The sequence below is a fragment of the Talpa europaea genome, assembly GCF_964194135.1.
Source record: "Talpa europaea genome assembly, chromosome: 12".
Classification (NCBI taxonomy): Eukaryota; Metazoa; Chordata; class Mammalia; order Eulipotyphla; family Talpidae; genus Talpa; species Talpa europaea.
The window spans coordinates 91,495,968-91,522,202 of NC_140079.1; the positions used below are offsets into that span (position 1 = coordinate 91,495,968).

The 26,235-nt window shown below is 44.7% G+C and overlaps 1 protein-coding gene across 2 annotated transcripts; it reads right to left on the minus strand.

Annotated features, from left to right (window-relative positions):
• LOC311181373 (acyl-coenzyme A synthetase ACSM1, mitochondrial-like) lies at positions 1-26,235 on the minus strand (the record flags this gene model as incomplete). 2 transcript variants are annotated; one of them, XM_084249800.1, is made up of 13 exons in its annotated part: positions 1-229; positions 1,676-1,795; positions 2,850-2,949; positions 3,923-4,050; positions 7,129-7,230; positions 7,776-7,856; positions 8,728-8,845; positions 11,842-11,921; positions 15,111-15,270; positions 17,394-17,534; positions 18,305-18,512; positions 23,088-23,298; positions 26,059-26,235. In XM_084249800.1, the coding sequence occupies 13 exons, from the start codon at positions 26,233-26,235 to the stop codon at positions 143-145; spliced, it is 1,713 nt and encodes a 570-aa protein (XP_084105926.1). In that variant the 3' UTR covers positions 1-142. The 2 variants fall into 2 exon arrangements, with proteins under 2 accessions (XP_084105926.1, XP_084105925.1); XM_084249799.1 differs by having other exon boundaries at positions 8,728-8,851.

The following is a 26,235-nucleotide window of genomic DNA, read 5'->3' on the forward strand; positions in this document are numbered from 1 at the left end:
CTGCTGTTTATTCTGGAGAGCTGGGCCTTCTGATGTGCGTCCTAGTCAACTTCAACGCGCCCCTCCTCACCCTCCCCCGGAAGGGAATCTGAGGCAGCCCAGGATCTGGCCGAGGTCAAGGTGGCTTCTCATCTGCTGCAGGTTACTTCTGACCCAGCTCCCTTTTCCGCAGTTCGCTCCTTCGAATCTTGCCAGTGACGGTTTTGGGCAACTCTGGAACAAACTCCACCTGGTTGAGGATAAAGCGAACCCATCATGGCTTTAGCACCATTGGAATTCCCCCAGGCCCCCGCACCCCTCTTCTGCACCTGCACAGCCCCCCAGACAGACTGGCACCACATGGTGGCCTTCATGGTCCCCCCACCAAGCGTGCTGGGGTCTCTTCTGACCCCATGAACTTGGACGCAGCCCTGTGACCCGGCATGATAGTGGGAGTGACGGGGTCACCTCTAACTGAGGAGCTAGGCATTACCGTGACTGGACACCCTCTCTGGTGATCTCTTATAGCACCTGACAAGTCCCTTTATGGTGGCCGCTCCTTATCCTTTTCCCAGGATAGGCTACGCGGAGCAGAGAGCCAAGGTGGACTCTGGCACTGGCAGGGCAGCAGCCTTCCTCATCAGCCACGCGATTGGCCTGTTACCCACAATGGCAGCTAGGTGTTCCCAGTGGGGACACACCCTTTTCTACTCTCTCTGGCCACAGGCACTGAGACTTTGGTGCCAGACACATGTGGGTTTGAATTCCAGCTGTTAGCAGCCGTCATTCAGCCAGTTCAAGTCTCTGAGCCTCAGTTTCTCTGGACAAGAGGATTGTTATACCATCTGAGGCTGTGGAAGGATTGAATGAAATAATAATGTACTTAGAGCCAAAAGCCCAGGGCCTGACACTTAGGAAGTAGTGCTGACTACACAGCAGCTTCATACATATTGCTGCATTGTCAGTATGGTAAATATTCACACAAGGCAGCAAAGTATGATTTAAAAAGAAGGAAATGTTCACTCTTCAGCCTCAGTAAGCTTTCAAATGTTAATGTTAAATGAATAGGATAATATATATTTTTTCATAGCCTGTTTTTCTTAGTAATAATTTTATTACATGCTTTTATGTTAAAAATAAAAGATACAGTTCATCATTTTAAATGACAGGGTAATATCCCATTTTATGAATAAGTTAATCAATTCTCTATTGTTGGACATTGTTGTAGATTGCAAGTGACATTTAAAGCAAATAAAGTAGAATAAAAATACAGAATGCATTGCACACTGTAAGGATAAATATCATTTTGTGAATTTTCTTTGTGTATATATACGTATATGTATAGGTATTTATTTACAAAAAGAATGTGTTTCTTACTGTGAATAGTTTTTAAAAAATTTGGAAGTTGCCAATTTGGATTTCTTTTTCAAACGTTGAAAGATTATAATAAATCTTCTTGGACAACTGGGCATACTTTTTTAGGTTAACCTGCCAGCAATGCATTCATTTGGCTTCTGACACAGTGAACAGTTTCCATCACATTAAGTTGGTTGCACCCCCCACCCACCCGCTAGCTGAACTGTCTCATTTGCAGAGGAAAAATCCTAGTGCGGTTGGCCCCCTAAGCTTCATCCTGCCACCCTGTGGGATTGGGGCTCACTGGGAACAGCTTAGGGTGACCAGACTCCTTGCTCACCTTCCTGGGGTACTTGTATGGGGCCGTCACTGACTTCACGTGCTCCTGCAGCTCCTTGGTCAGCTGGGCCTGGTCATGGGTCATGAACTGCTGGGTCAGGACCACAAATGCCTTCACCACCTGTAGAGCAGAGCAGAGCAGAGCAGAGCAGAGGCACGGGGTGAGTGCCAACTAGTGACAGTTGAACGTTTGTAAAGGACAGGACTGGAAAATTACTTACCCCCCCCTTAATCTCAGTATCCTTCTCTGCAAAATGGAGACAATACAGGTTCATTGCTGATCAGGTTTATAGAAAAGTTTGGCGAGATAATACATATAAATGATGAAGTTAGGGCCTCCCTGGTGGCGCAGGGGGTTGGGCGCAGCACTGTGAAGCTGTCCAAAGCTGTCCGCAGCCTCTTCAGCATAATTTGGATCCCCAGCCAGCCAGGGAGCTACCCACATGGCGCAGCAGACCCATCCTGTCTCGCCTGCTGCTCCCCTCAGCAGTGTATTTCAGTCAGTCTGCCTGTTCTGCTCCCCACTCTGTCTCTGGTGAATCCTCTCACCCCCTGCATCTCTGGTCTGTACCCCAGGTCTTATATGCATTAATAAATAAATCTTTTTAAAAAATTATGAAGTTAGCTTGAACTTGTTATTATGCCTATCGTCACCAATTTTACTACTACTCTGTATACAATTTATGCCTGGAACTTCGTGGACATTTCATAATTGTGGTTAATTTACTACTTTTATATTATTACTCATGATGCCACTTAATTTCGCAGGGCCCGGTGCACAGTAGTGCACACGGACACTTTTTAATCGATGCAGGCTCTGGACAGGCTGCGGGGATTCCCTTTGTGCCTCGTCAGTATTAACGGTGTTATCTGGCAAGTTAGCCAGCCTCTTTATAGCTCGTTTTCCTGTCATTGAAAAGGGTGTAGGGGCAGTCCCAGACCACTAGGCTGTCGTGAAGGATAAATGAGCCCAATAGTAATTCATTAACTATCACCGTCATCATCAGCCCCTTAGATCCCAGAGGCGCCCACAGTGCCCCCTGGTGGCCACAGCGTGCACGTGCACACGCCCACCGCCGCCCCCGCGCTTCCCGGGAGCAGGCTGGGGAGACAGGCCCCGCAGGCTTCCCTGCGCCTGCAGCCCAGCGCCCCCGCAGACGCGGGGGCATCCTCACCTCCCCGCGAGTCGGGTCCGGGCTGCCCACCACAGCTGACTCGGCCACCGCTGGATGCTCCGCCAGGGCGTTCTCCACCTCTGCAGGCCCGATGCGGTACCTGCGGGACCACTGGTTCCGTCTCTGGTTCCGAGCAAGCGCTCAGGGGTGACCCAAGCCCCCCAATCTCATGTTTTAGAGGGTCACATCTTCCCTTGGCACTGAGGGAGTCAGAAATGGCTGTGCAATATGACGCAAGATGGAGACCCGCCTTGCACCCTAGAAAAGCGAGGCTCAGGTGCTCAGGGCGGCTCGCCTCGCACCCAGTGGGTGTGCAACTGGGGGTGGGGTGGGCGAGGACTCGGCTCTAGCAATGCCACTCGCAGGAAACCTCTCCGAAGCCTCAAGTTTTATCTCCAGCATGCAAAATCTGCGTCTTATTCCTCGTCCTACCTGCCCTTGTTTTAGAAATTGAAAATAAAATAAACTTCCCTCCCCTGGAATGTCCCAGGGAACTTGCTACTGGTATGGGCCGTTATTCCTCTGAATCCAGAAGGGTTAGGGACAACGGCCTCGGAGCCAGAGGACCTGGGTTCAAATCCCTGGCTGTCTGCTGCGCTGCCTTTCAAACCGTAGGAGACTCTCTTCACTGCCCAGGGGCTCAGTTTCCTCAGGAGAACGACACGCAGTGACTTGCACAGAGCAGAGAGAGGGGCTTTCCTTACTCAGCTGCCTGAAGGTGACCTGTTACTGTTACTACTTCTGCTGCTCTGTTTGGCTGTGAGTTTACAACCCCACAGAGCAGTGCAAACACAGAATAAGCGCCTCCAGCAAACAGGACCAAAGTCAGGCCTCCCTTCCCAGATCAGCTTTAAATTGCAAGATGTCTTATTATGATTTGCCTGCAGGACCTTCTTGAGCTTCATATTGCTTGATTCTTCTGGGTGAGGGATTTGGGGGAGGTGCACAGACGCCCCAGGCCAGGACCCCAGACGAGGCCTTGCTGGGAATGAGGCTGAGGGTGGTTACCAGGCATGGGGGAATGTCAGGGCATGCGAGGGTGTAGCTCTGGGCTTGGGGTCAGCAGCACCTACCCGGAGGCATTAATGACATCATCAGACCTCCCCAGGAACCAGAAGTAGCCCTCTTCATCCATGGTCGCTCTGTCCCCAGTGTTGTAAAAGTCCCCACACTCCACCTCGGCTGTCTTGGCTGGGTCGTTCTGCGAAGACAATGGCACCCCTTTGTTGAAGAGGTGAAGAGTCACCAGTTGGGGTTTCTGGATCCTGCTTCTGGCACCTTTTGAAATTTCTCTTAACCAGTCTTCCTTCCTAACCCTAACCCTAACCTTTTGAAATCTCTCTGAACCTGTCTTCCTTGCACTGCCCGCTCAGTGGACAGGGTTAAGATGGCTCAAGAACAACGAACAAAATCATAACTCATTTTGTTTGGCACCCCGACAGGGCAAAATCTCGAGTAGAACATAAACTCTGTTTATCTTACTCGCTGTCAGCAGCTCAGTTACACAGAGCGTCTGGTGGTTGGGAGGTTGCCATAAACACGCCCAGTGAATTTTCTTCCCCAAATACCACCTCAGGTGATCCTCACAGAAAGTCTGTAAGGCTGGTATTTTTCAATTCAACTTTTTATGTTAAGATAATTGTAGATTTGCATGCAATTAAAATAATGCAGAGATCCATGTATCCTTCACTCAGTTTCCCCCAGCAGGGGCAGCTTATAAGACTACAGTTCAGTATCACAACCCGGTTATTAACATTGATAACATTTTTTTACTTCCTCTGTGTGTGTTGTGTGTGTTGTGTATGTGTGAGAGAGACAGACAGACAGACAGACAGAGAAGTTAGCACACTGCGCTGTAGCACGTGTGTAGGGCAGAGGACCCACAATCAAGACACAGAACAGTCCCATCATGCCAAGACTCTCCTGTTGCTCCTTTGTACCCACAGCCACATTCCTCAATCCCCTCCCCACCCCCACCCTAAGCCCTTGGCAATGATTAATCCATTATCCATTTAATAATATTGTCATTTAAGGATGTTATATAAATGGAATCTTATACTATGTAACCTTTGGGGACTGGAGATTGTCCAGGCCTCTGTGGTCATCAACACTTGGATCTATTCGTTAGTGAACATTATTTCATGCTCTGGATGAAGCCTTGTTTGTTTAATCATTCACCCGTTGATGGGCAGCTGGGTTGTCTCCAGTTTTTAGCTATTATGAGCAAAACGATTGAACATTTGTGTACAGGTTTTATGTGACACTGGCGTTTTATAATCCATTTCACAGAAGAGGAAGCTAATGCTCCAAGGAGCGCAATAAGTTGTTCAAGGTCACTCTGCGCGTCACAGGGGTGGCATTTGAAATTACTTCTTGCTCAAAAACCCATGCTCTTGACAATCTATTAGGACCTTCCCTCGTGAAGAATGTGAAATGATGTGAGCAGTTTCCAGAAAAAATAACTTTTAGAAACATCAAATCATATCTCTTTTTGGATTTCCTGACAATTGTTTTGATTGTGCCAAGGAGACTATTTGACTCTGACATGTACTTGAAAGCTCTGGAACTGCCACGAGGAAGTTAAGTTTCAAGAGCAGACCTTTTAGTGAGAACGGGATTTAGCCACAGTTTAAGGAATTCGTTTTGTTTGCATTATAATTATAATCGCCTCCTATTTTGGCAAGTGACACTGGTTTTCAGCTGTGATACTAGATCAACTGTTTAAAAAACAAGTGTTTTAAGGTCAAAGAATAAGTCGATTTCGAGAGAAAAATTCAGCAACCACAGAGCAGCGCATGGATATAGCAAAACCATGGATGTGGACTGGAATGACTAAAATTTTGGAAACTGTGTTCAGAGCTCAGCCAAGATCCACCCCAGGCGGGGACCCCTTGAGCTGTTGCCAACTCTGTGAGTTGGGTTTGAATGCCAAGGGCCTGACACACCCTGGGGTGAGATTTCCCTGAAGGGAACAGACTTTCTTGATGCCAGTCGTCAAGGTCAGAGGCTGGGACCTGGAAGATGGGCCTCACATTTCCTGGGAAGGAAATCTTGTGCGTCGGGCTCTGGATTTCTCAACTCTCAGGGCTAGAGAACAGCCCCTGAAGCTCAGGGAACAGCATCACAGAAAGGCCTCCACAGAGGCTCAGAAAGTCCACAAAAGCATTCAAGTGAGTTCTCAGCCTTGAGCTTTTAAAACATGCTGCTGGGGAGGATGGCCCTCTAAGGTCTTGTTCCCCCAACAGAAACATAAAACCCCCCAGCAATTGTCGGAACTGATCTTGGAGGAACGCTGGAATAGAGTCAAAGGTTCACCACCACCCGCCAAATACCCAGACATACAAGCGACCAATAAGAACATGAAAATCTGAGATCGACTTCAGGGTCTGTCCACGCTTCCCTGGTCCATCTTAAAAAGAGCTGAGAATTTCTCTGAGTGGCTTCTACCGACCTGGGCTCGCTTAAGTTGTTCTGATCAAGAGTTTCAGCAGGTCACCTTAGAGCCAATCCCTAGATTTCTCATTTGGGATTTGGAGCCCCAAACAAATCCATTTAAATTCTAGACCAGGGGCCTCCCTGGTGGCACAAGGGGTTAAGCACAGCACTATGAAGCTATCAGCAGCCACTGTGGCCTGAGTTCAATCCCTGGCCAGGGAGCTACCCACATGGCGCAGCAGACCTCTCTTGTCTCACCTGTTGCTCCCCTCAACAGAGTGTTTCAGTCAATCCGCCTGTTCTGCTCCCCACTCTGTCTGTGGTGAATCCTCTGGCCTACACACCCAGCTCTTAAATGCATAAATAAATAAATCTTTTTCAAAAAAAAATCCTAGACCAGCCAATCATTAGATAAATAAGGTTTCCAATCTGCAGTTCCTTCTTCTGTGAAGTGTGGACAGTGGTGCCCCTTGGGGCTCAACTTGCTTAATAAATTTGTTTGCTCCCTGTTGGTGAGTGGGAGGCTAATAGCTGAACCCAGACCGAGTCTGCGTTCTCAGCCACAGGAGGTGTTAGAACCCAGGCCTGGTGGCCCTGAAGCCAGGCTTCTTTCTACCCCGTCCTGTCCTGCTAGAGGGCGGGACAGCATGAGACGCAGGGGCACAGGATGGGCTTTGAGGTTAACGGGAACAGACTCACTGATTGAGCTGGAGTGAATGAAGATCTGAAGTCTCAGAAAGCAGAGTGATCACTCCCTTGTCACCTACACAGCTCCTGGGGGGCCCTTGGGGCCTGAAGGGGAGAATGGGGTGATGGGGCAGCTGGGAAGACAGGGCGGCCTTACCTCGTAGCACATGAAGAGGCCTATGGGCTTGATGGGCTTCACTCTGATGCCAATGTTCCCTTCAGTGTTGGGGGGCAGGACGTTGCCTTTGCTGTCGATGATCTGGAGCAAGTGGCCTGTGAATCCCCCCAGCAGCGTACGCCCAAGTCCCGCCCCACCCCAGCTTATTCTGTGACGCTAGCGGGGGTAACGAGGGCCGGGGCTGTGGTGGAGAAACCCTGCCAGAAATGGAATCAGATGATCAAAAGTCTTTGAAAGCCACAAGGGCCGAAGCCCGAGCCAAGAGTCTCTCTGTCTCAGACAGACAGACAGACACCGCAAATGTGTCTTTGGGCTAAAAAAAAATAAATAAATCAGCAAAAACTAAAAGCTGGTAGAGGAAGCCACACACACCACCCGGAGGACACCTCTCCACTCCACAACCCGGAGGACACCTGTCCACCCCGGAGGACACCTCTCCACCCGAGGCTTCTGGCTGTCCCGTGAGCTGCCCTCCTGCTCGTGGCCGGGCAGCAAAACCTCCCGGGAAATCAGAGGTCAAACAGCAGGAGGGGAGGAAGGCTGGGGGGCAGGGGCACCGGCCTTCACGCCACAGTCCGAGTCCAGCTGAGCCCTAGCCAGACCTGCCGGCACCCCGGGGGCCAGACCTGGACGTCGTAGGGCGGGATGGCCTTCCCCATGGAGCCGGGCATGGGCTTCATATCCCGGAGATTAGCACAGCTCAGTGCCTGTCCACAAGAGAAAGAGGGTCGGAGTTGCCCACGCGGCCCAGGCTGGTGACAGAACAGCCAGAATCACACGGTGGCCCTGCTGTGTCTGACGCGGTACCCCCAGGGCAACCTCTCCCCAGTGGACCTACGCGGCGCCCCACCTGGACCGGGCCTGTGCTAGGTGTGGGATTACAGGGGCCAGAGGGGTACCTGGGGCTGTGGGCATGTCACTTGGGGTGCGGGGTACCCACTGTGTGCCAGGCTTGTGTCCACTTGCCAGGGGAAGCTGCGAGTCCACTTCATAAACATTTACCTGGGACTGTTGAGCAGTGATGGGCTGCGGCGCGGTGGTGCTCTTTGGGGTCACATTCTGTGGTGGGTGTGTGTGTGTGTGTGTGAGAGGGGGTGGGGGGAGTGTGTGGTGTGTACAGAACATCTCTGTTCCCTATTTACTCCTGGTGGTGTCCCACAATCCAACTTGCATGCTGTCTTCATAAACACCCAGAAATGAACTTTTGAGGTCCACTCCAGCCTGCCGCTTGGGCCGCTGCCTTTGGAAGGGGTGTCTCAGGGCTTGCAGGTACCGGAGAGTGAGCGCCTCCTCGTCCTGCTGCCCCTGACGATCACAGGGCGGCGGTGCATCACCACCTCAACCCCCTTTTAAAGTGTGTCCAAAATGGTCTCTTGATTAGGCAACAAGCTGTGAATTGCCATTCTGCAAACTGATGTGGGACATAATTAGCCTAGAATTCTGGAGCCTCCCAGAAGCTCCCAGCAGCACCTTGCACCCAGCGGGGCCTCTGAGCTCCCTGGTGACCTGGCTCAGCGGCTCCATCAGGCTGGGTCACCCAGCCCGTACTGACTGGCCCAGAAAGGACCACCCACCTACCGTTTCTGACTGTCCGTAGGCCTCATGGATCAAGATGCCTGTCTGCTGTCGCCACTGTTCTTGCTCCTCGGGCAGCAGCGGCTCCCCACCAGTACAGCAGTGCTCCAGGCAGGGGAACCTGAGGCTTAGGGGACACGGGTTGCTGACAGCTTCAGGTCAGAGGGCCTGGGCACCCTATCCTGGCCAAGCCTCTCTGCGTGTGACCTGCACCATTTATACTGTTTCACTTTCTTGCCTTCTGGGCATTTTACTGATGCCAAGGCCAAGTGGAAGTCTCCCACGTCCTGTCACCTCCTGTGAGCTGGTCACAAGTGGGTGGTGGTGGTGAGGCTAATGGGTTCACAGAAGCTTTGGATGTTAAAAAGGTGGAAATGTGTTTATTGGAACTCCTCTTAGGGAAGCGTTCAATGTGGCTAAGAGGGGTGTTCTTATAAATCATAGAGGGGTGAGAGATAACCCCCAAGTGAACGGCACTGCCTTCTGTGAAGAGTGGAGTTATGTGAACCGAGGGTTTTTATCTTTCCAACTGGAGGAAATAAATTAAGGGTTGGAAATAAATTGCCCAGGACACGCAGCAATATTGGGCTGAGTGTGGGGAAGGAAAAGAAAAGGGTGAATGGTAACAGCCTTAGAGAGAGAAGGAATTGCAGAGAAAATAGAAAAATCTGATGCGAACATTTCTAGTAGTTAGATAGGTACAGCCTACAAGTTCTCTCCTCCAATTTTCCCCTGCAGTTTTCCATAAATAATACAAAAACAATCATAAAAATAATGATGGATTTCCTGGGGAGAGTGACTAAGGTGTGGTAGCAGCTGGAGTGGGCTGGGTTCTCCCTCCTGGCACCTGCAGAGAGGAGTGAGGGACAGGACGGTGGTTGTCGTGGGGAAGTCTTCCTCATTCTTCTGCAGCTTTAGCTAAAGGAGATCAGGTGGGTGGAGTTTCCCATGTAGTCATTAATTACACTCCGGTTGGATTTTACTGGGTTTGGACAAAGTCATCATCAGGAATGCCAAGCTTTGACATCTAGAAGGAAACAGGATCCAGCCAGATTGTGGCTTCAGGGATAAAATTATGCTCTATTTCAGAATAAGCTTCATAAGGGCAGTCATTGAACTTGATATTTTAACTCTGAAACGTGTTAGTTCTGATTTTTGAAGGCACTCTTTCCAATTTATGATCTCTAAATGATACATAAGTGCCCACAAATTTCAAAGAGCAGATTTCAAGTTAGCTAAAATTATGCACAAATATGGAGGGATGCAAATATAAAACCATAGCAACAGTACACGTCCATCAGATTGACAAAAATGAAAAGCTCTGACAAATACTGTCAAGGAGGTGGAACAATGGGAATTCTCTTATTCTGCTGGTGGAAATACAAAGTGGTTCAAGACTCTGAAAACCAGGGTGATAGTATGCAATGTCAATGTGACCTAGAAATTCCTCTTCTAGAAAAACTCTACAGAAGTACATGCTGATAGGCACTAGGGTACAAGTGCAAAAATTCAAGGCAGTATTAATCCATAATCGCAAACTGAAATCTACCCAAATGCCCATTAATGGTAGAACTGATAAAAATGTGTGCCTTGATAAAGTGAAATATTATACAGCAATGAAAATGTAACCACAGCAATATTAAACAACGTGAACCCATCTTAGAAACATAATGTTGAAAAAAAAGAAGCCATGTATTACAGAATAATATGTGGTTACACACATCAAGTTCCAACACAAGTAAAATAGAATCATGAGTATTAGGAATATTTCCTTCAGAGGAAAACTCTCAAGGAAAGGAAGGAATTGGACTTAAAAGTCAAGACCATGGATTCCTTTAGGAAGTGAGAGATATCTGGGGTGTTGGCCATGTTCCATTTCTGTGATTTCGTGAATGGTTACAAAGGCGTTATGTTTTCAACAACTCACTCATCTGTAAATTTATGTCATCATTTTTTCTTTATGTTTATTGTTTCAAAATAAAAATATTTACAAAGATTAAAACCCACAGTGCACCAACACTAATGATAAAGGACTGATCACAAAAATCTACAAAGAGATGATGAGACTCAACAAAAACAAAGAAAATAATCCAGTCAAAAAATGGGCAGAAGAGCTAAAAAGAAACTTCTCTGAAGAGGAAATGCAAATGGCCAACAGGCATATGAAAAAATGTTCAACATCACTTGCAATCAGGGAAATGCAAATCAAAACTACCATGAGATACCATCTTACACCAGTGAGAATGGCACATATTAAAAAAACTAGCAACAACAAATGTTGGCAAGGATGTGGAGAAAAAGAAACTCTCCTGCACTGCTGGTGGGAATGCAAACTGGTCCAGCCACTATGGAAAGCTGTCTGGAGTTTCCTCAAACTACTAAAGATAGAGCTCCCATATGATCCAGCAATTCCACTCCTAGGTAATTACCCAAAGGGCACAGAAACATCAATGCCAAAGAGCACCTGCACCCCTATGTTTATAGCATCACTGTTTACAATAGCTAAGCTTTGGAAACAACCCAAATGCCCAAAAATAGATGACTGGATCAAGAAGATGTGGTACATAGACACCATGAAATATTACTCAGCATTCAAAAAAGATAAACATGCAATTTGCAGCAACATGGATGGCGCTGGAAGGGCTCATGCTCAGCAAAATAAGCCAGAAAGAAAAAGAAAAATACCAGATAGTCTCACTCATAGCAGGAATCTAGAAAACCTAAATAAGGGACCAGGAAAAAGAATAACTATAAGAAAGAAAAAATCAAAATCAACAAATAACGATGAACCAGAGACACACTATAGGGAGTGGGGGAGGGGAAAGGAGGAATTGGGGTCAAAAATAAGGGGGTTGCAATTGTATGGGGAATATAAAAATAAAAACAAACCCACAGTGCAAAACTAAGGATGCTTTTTTACTCGTATCTCTGAGTCCGCTTAATGAAATAATTAGTCTGGATGATAATGATCACCATCAACACTTCACACACACGTACAAGCACACACCTAAAAAAACCACACTTAGAAAAAATTAGATCACAATGCATCAGATTCCTTAATATCTTCCTTCTAGAAATCTTCCTCCTAGAATCCAGCCACAGCTACTTGTACCATACCTGGGAAAGTTCTTCTGCAGAATCATCCGGTACACCCCTGGCGCAGCAATGCACTGGGTGATGGGATATTTGAAGAATGTCTAGAAAGTGAAAAGTTATATTTTTAGGTTAAGACTAAAATTATTAGCTGATGATTAGCATTTTCGTTCTGATCTCTTCTCTAGGAGAGCCCACTTATTTATTTGTTAGTTGTGTCATGAGTTTTGTACGTAGCTTGCCTTGGGTACTGTGGAGGGAGGTCAGAAGCGTAAGATGAAGTCCCAGCTCTTGTGCAGAATAGGTGCTAACTGAGGACATAAAACAGGACTCACATGATAAGGCAGACATTGGTAAATGTCACAAGTGAGATTTGAAGATAGTTCTGGAAGTTCCTTGTGAATAGGTGGCCCAGGGGCTCAGTGCACCAGTGGCATTTGTTGGAGGCATTCAACACATGAATGCAGTGTGTCCAGGCAGAGCAGCGGGGAAGGTCCTTGAAGACAGAGGACAGCAGGAGCCAAGTCTCAGGAGCAGAAGAAACAGTAAGGATGTAATAAGAAACAAAAAATATCATTTATTGAGATACACAGAAGAATAAGAGGTGAATTTAGGAAAACTGGGGTTAGGAGAAGCCAGATTATTTAGGGTCTAATTCACTGTTATTTAGTTAGAGATGGGGATCTTTCAGAGTTCTGGATCAGGGTAGAGGTGAGAGCAGGGACTTGAAAGGGAAGCAAAGGTGAGTGTTGGTGTCTGCCTGACCTGAATTCAAATCTTATCACATCATTTCTCTGCAGCTCTGTTTCCTCCTTTATATTTTCCACATAAAACCACCATGTGGTGCAATGGACACTTTGGAGAAAGCGACCTCTACTCTTGGTCCCTCTTTCTGAGCCCAGCCTGCATTTCTTCTCCCTCTGCCATAGTTCACAATCACGTCCGTTTTGCAAAATTTAAGTCTACCCTTACCACCCAAGCCCTACCCTATCCCACTCCGTGCAGTCTTGTGCCTGTAATCTTGCCCGGGAGTAGCTCACTGGGCTGGTGACTTGGGTCACTCAGTGTCTAGTCTGCTGGTCATCTGGAAAGGGGGGGCTGCCAACCTGGGAATGCTGTGTCCTCTATGTTGGTCCTGACTGCGTGGAGAAGCACAAGCAGGCTTATACATAAAAAGGAGCAGAGGGGCCTCCCTGGTGGCGCAAGGAGTTAAGTTGCAGCACTATCAAGCTATCCTCAGGCACTGCAACACACAAGTTCGATCCCCTGCTGGCTAGGGAGCTGCCCACATGGTGCAGCAGACCTCTCCTGTCTCGCCTGCTGCTCCCCTCAGCAGTGTATTTCAGTGGATCCGCCTGTTCTGCTCCCCACTCTGTCTCTGGTGAATCCTCTCATTGCCCCCCCACACCTCTGACCTGCACCCCAGCTCTTGTATGCATAAATAAATAAAATAAATCTTAGGAAAAAAAGAAAGGAACAGAAACACAGAGAAAAGCAGAGAGGAAGCTGCCTTGACTCCTGGTGTCTTCCTGGTTCCCGTTCTAGACTCTCATCATGACCAGCCTATCTTCACTTCTGCAGTCTTAACAAACCCCAGTGTCCTTCCTGCCTATATTTCTTTTCCCATTAAGCCACTTCAAAGTGGGTCTCTGCTATGTGCACCCCAGGGAGCATTGCTCACACATAAGGATTAGAGGCAGAGTCTTGTCCACATCCTGTGTTTGACTACGTCCTCACCAAATGTTGGCTCTGGTTGTAATCACCTAAGTTGTACTTTATCCCCTGTCTCGGTGTTTCCAGGCTTCCCAGGGAGAGTGGCACCGGGAACAGGGGGCTCTTGCAACATACTTGGCAAGAAGGGCTGGCTGAGGGGGGTGGGCAGAAAGGAACTGGAAGGTGTGCCAGCTCAGGAACAGTACATTTTTAATTAAACGTTCTTTGTTTTAGTCAACAACTCCTGTCTTCACTAAGAGAGGCTAGAACAATAGATATTTCATTACTGAAATGAACAAAAGTAATAAGTAGAAAATAAAGCACAATAAATAAACTTTAAAATGCTATGGGCTTTGGGAGAGGGAGAAATGTGTGGAATACTTTGAAATAATTCAAGCTTAAAGCACACTAAGACTTTGGGGGCAGCTGGTGATGGGGGTTGGATTCAGGGTTGCTGGGGGGATTTCACCCGCAGCAGGAGGTAATGATGGAGTAGGGGAGTGGAGTGGAGAGCAGATATTGACCAGGGTGCTGGAGGGACACAAGGGGAATTAGCCTCAAGAGAGAGGCTAGACCCAAAGTGCACCTTTGAGAGCCATTGGCTGGAGAATGGAAGCGAAGGAGGCTGCTAAAGAAGGACGTGCAAGATGAGGGCAGACACCTGGAGGACTGTGAGGTCAGCTGGATCAAGTGGCCACAGGGAGGGGAGAAAGTTCAATGGAGAAATTTGATATTAAGGGAGGAAAGAGGGCAGGTCCAATGTGCACTAGGGTAAAGGGAAGCCTTTCAAAGATGGGGAACTTTGGGCATGTTTATTGGCTGAGGGAGCAAAGTCAATAAGTGACAGGTAAGAGATTGAAGGGGCAGAGCAAAGTTTTCACAAATTAAAGATTAATGGAGAGGAACTCCTCACAGGAGGGGAAGGAAAGGATCAGCAGGGGTTCAGATTTTGAGGGGGGCAGCTCTGCCTCTGAGAAGGAAGCAAGTGGGGAAGCAAAAAAGCAATATCAGGGGCAGGGACATGCAAGGAAGGAGCCCATTATCACCACAAGACAACAGCCACTGCGGCCACTTACTTGGGGAGTGTGGTCCCGGTGCCAGCTTGTGCCACATCATCACTATTCCCAACAATTTTGTGAGATAGTAATTATGGAAACACCCATTTCACAGATAAGGAAACTGAGGCTCAGGGTCATAAGTAAACCACTAATAAATGTCCAAAGTGGACTAAGAAACATGATGTGTCATACTCCAACCACACACTGGCACAGCCGGGAGACATGACCTTACTCTGGTTTGCTTTCATTTCTCAAAATGTGTATTCTGGGTTTCGAACCCACACAGTTCAATGCATGGGTCTGGGGAATCTAAGCCTCTTCTTCAAGGTTGCCTCTTGATGTGAGTCTAATGCAATGATCGTATTACTCTGTGCTTCACACTTTGAGAAATCCAGGCTGGTGTTAGATTATGCTCATGGGCTCCTTTGCTAAGTCAAATCTTTTCCATGAAGCCCAGTTTTTAATCTTGAAACATGAGTTTCTTCTGGGAGTTTGTGATGGTGGACGGTACTGAATTCTTACCTCTACAATGACTTTGGGCTCAAACTGGGACAGATGGTGAATGAAGAGTGTAGACCCTGCTGTCCATGGTTCAAGCAAGCACCCCAAAACAGCCAGAATCCAGCCTGGGTCTGACAGACACCAGAAGACATCAGACGTCTTCAGCTGCAGTAATCTCCTGCTAACTCCAAAATACAACAGCCTCACTGTGTGCTCCCAGGAGGATGTAATCCAAGGCGGGGGACTCTGGGTTTGGGGTCGCGATCCACCTGCCACTCCATTCATGTGATTTGTGTGGGCTCAAGATCTGTTCCCACCCAGCCCCCCAAAGACTGTAAAACTATAGTTCCTGGTCTTGAGTGACATCAGCTGGTTCGATCATAATGAACCTTTAGACAGGGAACACAGAGTCAATGTCTGTTGTTCTTTCCCTGGATTTGAATCTGATAGAGTCCCAAGTGATGCCAGTGGTCATTTTTGTATAATAAGGGATGAGGCTTTCTCAGAAAATCAAAACCTAAGAGTATCAGAGCTGATAGATGGAGAGATAAAAACCTAATCTGGAGACTCTCCAGGCAATTCCTGGAGAACTCTATTTCATGATCCAATAAATTCCCTTAGTCAGTGTTTGGCTTCAAGAGGTTTAGATTGGGCTCTCTGTCATTTGAAATTGAGAGAGACAGGGAGAGAGACAGAGAACTAATTAATACCTCATATTGGCAAAGGACTGGAAACAATCATAAGCCAAAGGAACATGAAGTGAGTGGAACTTTATTTCTCTACCTTCCTCTTTCTGTTTCCGAGGGATCTCTAGATGCATAACTTCTTGAGAAATCACAATTCTTCATTAGCAGGCTAAGGCTTTGTGGAGATTTTCTTGGTAGGGAGGGTTTTGATGAGACACCCATATATTCTCATCCCTTTTCTGAGGATTATGGCACACCCACCAGAAATTTCTAGCTAGGGCCATCTCTCTAGCTAGTAATTGGACCCAGGTACCTGCTGGGTATCTCTTGTGGGATGTCTCACAGGCACCTCACGCCCAGCAGAGCCTGGTCTCTCTTGCCTCTCTTGGACTCATTCTCCTGTGGACTCTGGATTTCGGTGCCTGTCAACACTGTCTGTGAAACTGCCTAACCCTCAAACCTGGTAGTTAACCTTCTGTCCGACATCTAGCCCAGTGGGTCCTGTGCACCTCTTAAAATATCAAATGTGCTAACACCCTTCTTGTGTCTGGCACTCAGTTAAAGCAACTGCCATCTTGTACCAAATTATTCTAAAACCCTCTAACCGTTGTTTCTAATGACTTTTCCTCCCTATCACCCCACACATCCTCCATCCTGCCTCCAAGGTGATCTTTTCAAAATGCAAATGTGATCAGTCCTCTCTATGCTGAAAACTTTTCAAAATCTCCCGTGTTTTTCTAATCTGTTCCAAATTCTACACCAATGTCCACAAGACACACCTGATCTGGGCTCCACTCATTTCCCATCTCCAGGTCTCTGTCTCTCACCAGATACCAACTATTCTCAATCTCTGTATGCTACTTTCCATATCTTTGTTCCTTTGTATTATTTTTGGCTGCCAGGAAAGCCCTCCTCTACTTCCTACCCCCATCATGGAGGACTTGGCTCCACACCCATGATCATCAATGCAGATACCTGTTGTCCACAAAGAGCCTTCTCTGCAAACTTATCTGGTTAACGAATTGCAAACTATGTGGAAATTGGCCTGGTGTGAATGTTGCTACTTGGGGGAGGGAGAGCGTGAAGAAGAGGTTTGGTTTAAAATTGATTAAATGATTAACCCAAGGTTTTGGCCTCTGTGATTTTTTGTGCTAGATTAGTGTAGTGGCTTGCATGACTTGGTTTCAAGAATCACTTTTTCTAACAGCACGTGATTGGGAAACTCCACATCTGATTTTCCTATGATGGGGGAGAAGAGAGGCTCTATCACTTTGGGTCACTTTGCTAGAACATTTTGTCTTTCTTTCACCAAACCCTGGAATCACTGACAGCAACACAAGAGCTTTGTGTGGCTTGTCTGTGCTTGCTGACTCCACCCACATTTCCTTCACACCCAAAAGTGCCTCTGTCATGCCTTCAGGGTTTCCAGTTTTTACCTCTTAGACCCTTAGCAATATGAACCAAAGAGAGCAGAAAGGAGAAACAGAATGGAGTTGGTTCTATTCAGGTCTCCACACACACATGCACATGTGCGCGCGTGTACACACACACACACACACACACACACACTTTGTCCCAGAATGTGGCCCAACCTCTGAGTTAGATTCCTCTTTCCTACCTAGAAGGGAAGGAGGATCGTAAAGCAAGTCCATGGCTGTGTTTCGCCATCTTGGGGTAGCCCGTGGTCCCGCTGGTGAAGAAGATGACCATTGGGTCCGAAGTCTTTGACTTAACACAGGTGTGCTCAGGGGATGCTGATCTGAAAATAGGGTTTAGTGCAAAGGAGAGAAGTCACAGTTTTGATTTGCCCATCAAAAGAAACAACATGACGTTTGGGGTCATTTTTTTCTCTGATTTTAGAATCTAGCATAAGATGTGACTTTGCTGTAATATTAGCCTATGGGGCTGGAGTAAAACAAGTTTAAAAACTGAAATGAAATTTCAAGAAAACAAATCCAGCAACATTGATGTGTGATATGAAAGATGCCTGAAAGTTTTCTGAATCAGAACTTTGGAGATAGAAGAGGCCTGTCTTCTGTCCATTAGTTCCCTAACATTTCCTGCAAGGTACTCCAGAAGGCACCCAGCACCTGGGACACAGAAAGTGTTTGCTCCCCAAACTACCTGAGACTCAGACTCACATTTCACCTTAAAAAATTCACTTTCTTTCAACTTCTTCACATACTTGTTTTTATATGAAAATAGTACTTCTAATCCCTCATCCAAAGGAAGACACAACACAATAACCCTCTGATTTTTCCACATCTCCTTTGTGCAATCCAGAGGTGATTATACTTTAGTGAGGGAAGCAATTCCATTTTCTTATTTTAAAGTTAAAGCAGTCACAGCAAGAGAGGGGAAGGAATGAGCCAAGGGTCAGGCAGCAAATCAATGACAGATCTGGGAAGAGGTTTCTGGTGTCAGACCTGGGGACCTGCCTACCATGACTGTCTGTTTCCAAGAACTTTGGGGTGAATAACTTTCTCTCAACATTTCTCAGAAAGCACATTTATTAGACTAGAAACTCACTTCATCAATGAGCGGAAGTCCAGCCACCCTTCACGGATATGATCGGACACTAGGAGCTTGGTTTTCAGATTGGGGCACTCAGAAGCCACGGAGTCCACTTCAGGGGCAAGGGCTTCAGTGGTCACGATACTCTGGGCTTTAGATATTTGTAGTCGGTAGAGAATGTCCTTGGCCTTCAACTGGGTGGTTCCTGGCATGAAGATGATTCCTGGGAAGGAGAAGGAACTGTTGTTTTTTTTTTTTCTTTCACAAACATGAGTTTCAAGCCCAACTTATCTGTATAAAAATCCTCTAGCCGCTTTCAGATGTGGTCCACAGACTCACAGCACCAGCTGCACCTGGGACACAGACTCACACCCAACTGCAAACTTGCTGAATCAGAATCTGCATTTTAACAAGAGCCGCAAGAGAACCTTCTGCATATTAAATTTTGAAACACTGCTAGAACCTTTTCTATTCTCGAAGGACCTATCCAGTAAGCAGGTGGGTCCTATTTTATGCCAGCAGGACAGTTTCTCTGACATCAGAACTGGTTGCCTCCCTGCCCTGCCTCCATCTTTCTCCCTTCACGTCTCTTTCAGACAGTCAATTTGTTGTCATCTTGAATCTTTCTCTTCATTCCTCACACCCCAAATTAATTACACTATCCTTTGAATTTTCCTACATTCTCTTCCATCTTCCAACACCAACATTTAGTCAAAGTCTTTCTGTGCCCCCATTGGATTCTAACCTATCCCTGGATGCTGTGTCTTGAACCTTCCTACTACCTATCCTCCATATTATTATTTGCTTAAGTTCCACAAAGTACTAACATTTCCCTCCACATGTCTTCTCTTCACTAATACTTGTACCCTCTCTTTGAGAAAACACTGCACTCCTCATCCTGACATTGAAAGGCTGTCCAACCTCCAGCTTTCTCTTCCACAACTTTATTCTCTACTTCAAATTACCCAGTTTTCATACAAACTTCTTCTGACTCTAAGCCTTTGCATGTGATATGGCCAGTCTTAGAATTTGCTTTCTTTGCTTCTACATATTTTTAATTCTGCTTACCCTAGGGGGCTCAGCCCATGTCTTAGCTTTCTTGTGGATTATCTCTTAGCTCTACAGATGACATGGCTTCTCTATACTCCCTCTGCCATTGCAGTTACTTCTTGATTCCACATGATTTTGATGTCTGCATCAACAATTGTATTGTGAAAGAATGGGAGAGAGGGAGAGTATGTATAAATATACATATAACAAGAGCATAACAGAGTGTGTGTGAGCATGCATAATAGAAGGCCTGGAGTAATAAATCTATGAATCCCATTCTGGCTCTACGTTATACAGATAAACTGAAAGAGGAAGGGAACTCTCCACAGAAGCATGAATGATAACTAATAAATGTAGAGTGAGTGCTAGAAATAGAAAATTCTCATATACAACCACCTTAAAACCATGCCATTCAGTCATGAATCATCAACGAATAACCAAACCATAGGGTAAAAAACTGTTGGGGTGCAAGATATTCACATAGTCTTATTATATGTTACTTATTAATAGCAAAGGGGAAAGGCAGCTTTAAAAAGGTGGATATCACTTTATTAAAGTGATAGAATAATACAACTCATATTGGACCAAACCACCATCATATACTTCCTGGTGGGATGCACTGAGAAAGACAACTCCTACAAAATAACTCTCATGCAGAAACTGCTAGGGGATACTTTCAGATTAAAAGAACTGAGGAGACATGGCAAGTAAATGCAACATATGATGCTAGTTTGGACTTTTGGGTTTAAGGAAGAAGACTGTCTATAAAGAACATTATTGAGGCAATTGAGGAATTTGGCTATGGCTGTATTCAGGCATCTACATTGTATCAATATTAGACTTCTTGTGTGATAACCCTATCATAGTTAGGTGAAGGGAATGTCCTGGATCTTAGATGTATGCTCCAATGTTTATGGATGTTGAGCTGGAATTTATAGGTGTTACAATGTCTACAACTAATTCATAGAGTGTGGCACTTGGAGAAGCAAGCCAGAGGGACACTATTTGGACAGACAGTCACCCATATAGGAGTAGGATTGATTATTCCTTGGACAGTAGGGCCTAGTGCAGATTTAAACATGGCTCACACTGAAGATATTCATGATATATTGAACAAGAGGTAGATGGAAAAAGGAAGCTGTGGGTTGTGGTCTGAAGTAGGGAACATTGGTAGTGAGGCTGTCAATTCAACCAGAATTCTTGGGCAGGGAGCAGTGAAGGTTGCATGGAGGCATACGCCCATGAAAAAGGGGAAACATTGTGGAAGAGCTGGGGTACACCATATAGGATGGGTCCCCAACAAAGATAATAGCAGAGCAGGTTTTCTAACCTGCACTCCTCCTTCCTGCCCTCTGGGACTGGTACTTACTTTGGGAAGCACACAGAAAACACAGGGACTATGGAGTCTCTCATTCCAAACCTAGAGATGAAGGATATTGGAGATACCACAAATATGAGCCAGTTCCACCCTGACTCATCCATATCAACACTGAATCTCTCCAAGTTTCTCCCCACCCTACTGACTCAACAGCTACAAAAAAAGATCTTAGTACATATAGAAACCAGCAAAGACTTAAATAACCCCCAAATCTAAAGATATTAAAACAATGATAACATAGGGAAACTTCAAGTAACAAAATGGGTAGACAGAACAACATAACACATTGAAACATGAGACATTGAGAGTATGATATCACAAAGTGAGAACAATTCTCCAGAATTCAAACATGAAAAGATAGAAGATTCCATCTCTCTACTAGATAGAGCTTATAATGTAATAAATTGCTTTAATAAACTCAGAGATAGAAAAATCATAAAAGCAAGCCAAAGAAATACAAGAAAACTCAGAAAAAACAAGTCAAAGAAATACAAGGAAAAAAAGTTAATCAAAGAGACACAACAAAGCTCACAAAAACAAATTAATGAGCTCAGAAATAAAACCAATGAACAGAAGGTAGAAATCACAGTTTTACTAGGAAAATAACAGAAATCCAGGAAGTAAAGAGTTCAATAAATGAGAGGAAGTACTCTAGAGAAAGCTCTGAAAGTAGAATAGATCAAATGGAGGATCAAATTAGTGATCTTAAAAATAGTAATGGTCTAATGACACAAGTGGAAAAAGACAAAGAATATGTTTTAAAAAAGGAGGCGGTAATTTGAGAAATATCTGACACCTTCAAGAAAGCCAATATAAGAATAATGGGTATCCCAGAAGAGGAAGAGAGAGAGGAGAATAGAGAATCTATTGAAAAAAAATGAAAGAGGAAAACTATCCAGACCTGGGGAAGGAATTAAATATACCAGTCCAAGAAGCTGAAAGAACACCTAAGTGCAATGAAACCTATACCAAGACTCACAGTAGTGAAACTAGCAAGAATTACAGAGGCAGTAAGACTATTGAAGGTATAGGGGGGAAAAACAAGTAACATATAAATGTAGTCCCATCAAGTTTACATCAGACTTCTCAGCAGAAACTATAAAGGCAAGGAGAGAATGGAATGATGTACTCAAAGATACTCAAAGATAAAAACTGTCAACCAAGATTGCAAGACTCTCTTTCAAATACAAGGGGAAAATAAAGACCTCAAATAAAAGTTGAAGGAATCTGGGCCTCCCTGGTGGTGCAGGTGGTTGAGTGCAGTGCTGTGAAGCTGTCCGCAGCCTCTGCAGTGTGAGTCCAATCCCCACCGGCCTCGGAGCAACCCACATGGCAAGCAGACCTCTCCTGTCTTGCCCACTGCTCACCTCAGCAGTGTATTTCATCAGTCTGCCTGTTCTGTTCCCTGCTCTGTCTCTGGTGAATCCTCTCACCCTCCCACGCATCTGGCCTGTACCTCGGCTCTTGTATAAATAAAATAAATCCTTAAAAAAAAAGTTGAAGGAATTTGCAAACACTAGATATTCCCCTACAATAAATGTTGACAAGAACACTCCTTGTCAAAATCCTTTGATCAAAATCAAAGTAAAATAACCCACAAATATTAGATAAGAAAATAAATACACAGAGCCAGGAAAGTAAGGCAAAACACTCCTATGTTCATTGCAGCACTATTTACAGTAGCCAAGCTATGAAAACCATTTAAGTTGCCAACAAAAGAGCATTGATTAAGAGGATGTGCTATATATATATACATACATCATGAAATACTACTTAACTATTGAAAGAAAAGATGAATTCTTGCCATTTGGAACAACATGGTTGAAACTGGAGAGGATTATGCTAAATGAAATAAGTCAGACAGAAAAAAGACAAGTACCAGCTGATTTCACTCAGATGTGGATATAGAGAAACAAAACAAAGGACCTGACAAAACTAAACCAAAACAAAGACCAGAATTATGAGTGCAGAATTGAGGCTACTAGAGAGGGAAGGTGGAGGTTGGAACAAATGAAGGAGGAGGACCAATGGCTTATGGTAAAGACCTAGGTCCTGAAGAGATACAGTGTTGTAAATCAATGCTATCTCAATAATAAATAAATATAAATAAATAAACAGAATGGGGGTGATAGTACCTACCTCAAATGTTCTTATGGATTTGAAGGTTTTTATCTGCAGGTTCCTATCAAGTATTCAATAAAAAATAGCTTTATATATATGTACATGTACACTTATATATAATTTGAGTTCAATAAAGGGAAAGATTGTATAGGAGAAAGAAGTTTAGGCAAGAGAAAATACCTAATGCTTCAGGACTAATTAGCGCTAGGCCACCTCTGAGGGTTACCAGGATCTGTTTGAGTCACTGACCTGATCGGATGCAGCCTAGGCTCACCAACCACCACTCAGGCACCCGAGGCAGAATCAAGGCTAGGCGGTCTCCACATTGCAGGCCACAGTTCTGTGTCAACATGTTGGCTGTACGGCAGCTTAAGTCTGTTATCTCTCTGAAACTCCATTTCACTTCATCTCCTTGGTTATTCACCCACCATAGGGCTGGGTTTGGACCTCTCTTGCCCTCCTGTTGAAGATTATACATCATATATTACTTCTTGTTTCAAAGGAAAAGGGCACTTTTTTTTTTTTTTTTTTTTGCAAATGCTCTGCCAAGTCATATTTTGTTGTAAGCACAGTTCAAGGACTGGGACCTTATTTTAAAGTATATGTAGAGAAAAGAGAATTTGGAGGATGGGTGTGATTTAGTCAAGTTCTTCTGACCTACTGTAGTCACCTCCTCTCAAGTCACATGAAATCATGAACAGACTTCATGTAACCTACGGAAGACTTAAAATTCATTCTCCCATGTGTCTCTCTTAGTTCCATTTAGACAGTAGGTTTCTTTCTGAGGATATGCCTCAGTTTTTTCATCTCTGAGATGGGAACAATAATACTGCTTAGAAGGAGTCAAAGTTCACTAAATTATTTAGTAACTTAATAGTCAAGTATATATGACAGTGCCTGGCACATAGTAAGTGCTCAATAAAATTACCATGACTATTACAAAAATTAAAGCAGGCTAATTTAATTCTTGAACATCTGGGAGAATTTGCATTTTAAATTAAGCTAACTCTAGAGATGAAATCAGTAAGAAGGCAGACCAAGAAACTCTAGGTTTTCATTCCCTCACAAAAGAGCAAATAAATAAGAACAGACTAATTAAATATCTTTGTGGGAGTTCTAAAAATAGCCAAGTACCCACAGCAATCTACAAGTGTCAAAATAATAAAAATCCATACTCAAAATTCTAAGAAATTTTGTGGTGTATTTGCTCATTCTTATCTCCTCTCTTCTGGTGTGGTGCAGCATGGTCAGGAAGAAGCCACCCAATTTCTGGCTCCTGCTCCTCTTGGGATAAAAAGAAAGGGTGGACATTATTAGCAATGCTCTGGGTTGTGCGAGGGCTGCTTTGAGGGCTTCTGGTCTCACATGACTTGAAGCTCAGATGGGAATAGAAGGTAGTTTAAATACACATTGAATATTTGTCTCTGAAAGTAGTGCTATATGTTAGGTACTTGCTAAGTCTCAGCTGAATGAATGAATGCCATATCAAAGAGGTAGAAAAAATAAATGTGGACATAATATGACCTTTTATGAACAGGTTTAGGAGGTTGCTCCAGGAATCAATTCAAGTTGAATGTAATATCTTAGCAGCCTAGAGTAAAAAAAGATTTGATTTTCAAGGCCACTCAGAGTTCTACATTGGTGACCTGAATGAGAGACTGTATTCTTCCCCTTGGTTTATGTTGTTTGACTGACAAAGCACTTTCTTTTGTTTTATAATGGATTCTTTGCCAACTAAATAAAGGCAAAATATTTCACATAAAATTTCACATTTCACAAGTAAAATGCGTTAAAATGTGGATCAAAATAAATTCGGTTACCCTGATGATTTGAGTTGTTTTGATTAAGCCATGGATCAGTTTCCAGGTGATGCTTTAGTCATAAGATAAGGACCAGGAGCCAGAGTGGACAGCAGTGCCTGGAGGGTCTTTCAAAGCAGCAATTTCAAGGTTCACAATTCTTGTAAAGCAGGTTTCTAATTTAACTTATTCCACTAAAAAAAGTCTGTTTGTAGCCTGGAGACAGCTATTTTATCATCATCAGATTGTGACAGGGTTAAATAATGTGTTATATATTCAGACAGTCTGGAACCAAATCCTGCTTCTTCATTTATTAGTTATGCAATTTCTGAGAATATTTAAACCCTTAGAACTTTGGTTTTCTCATCTGGAAATGGGGATAATAAAAGTGCCCATCTAATCAAAGTCTTAAATGCAAATTGTTTGATGTGGCATTAAAAACATGCTCTCTATAATACAGGCATTCCCACCCCCCTTTGGAGTTTTATAGAAATTCAGAGAAAGGAAAAAGAAGGAAGTAGGAAGGGGACTCCCACAAAAGGTAAAAATGTGTATACACACACACACACACACACACACACACACGTCTTAGATATTAGTACATGAATGCATCTTCCTGGGAATTTAATAATTATTCAACTCATCGACTCCATCTAAGGTGAATGCTCTTTTATGTACAAAGACAATGCTGGATGAATTTTTACACTACTGACATCACTAGCAGAGACTTAGTTACAGGAACACTACCCAATGTCTACCAAAATTCCTGGTGTCACTACCTTACCTTTCTTGGGAAAAAACAAAACCAAAACAAATCAAGCCCTTAGGATTTTCTGCAGAGACAAGTAACCTCCAGAGACCACAGAAACTGATCTTTTGGATATGCCTTAAAACCCCCACTGACAGGGGAGATTGCAGTTGGATTCACCACTCTCATAGGAGGATGGATGACATAACTTAGCTATATATGTCAGACACTCAGGTATGCAATCTGGTAGTTTGTTCCCTTCCTCTCGAATGTAACCTGAAGTCAAGCCCAAGTTTGATGAGATGAATTCCAGTTAGACTTACCATTCAACTTGCTGAGCTTGTGATTAGAACTTTTGCACTTGGTCACAATTATGGAGTGACTGACTGTGTACCAGTCACTTTCACTTGCTTTCTTGTTTTTTATGTGAGATTATCTCTGTTTCACAGATGGCACCACCAACTCTCAGAGACGTGGTGTAATGGATAGGTTGAGAATTGAAGTCCCAGACATCAACTCCCTCCCTGACACTAGTAAGCTGAGGCAGAAACTGCCCTTGGTTTCTTGCCTCCCTGGGCTGCCAGGAACAAGATAAGGCCAGTGAGGCTCATTCCTTTTCTCACCACCCTGTCTCCCCACTCCCATCCCAGCCCCACTCAGGAGGCTTTCTCACCATCTCCATTTGAGTCCAGTAGTCCACTATATCATTTGCAAAGTTAAATTCCTTGGGTCTGTCATAATCATTCCATCTTGGGGCTCCGACTTCTGATAAAGACTGGCAGCGCATGTATTGAGTATAAAAGCCATGGAAGGATTTGTGGATGCCCCGGAACCTCGTCAGCCACTGCAT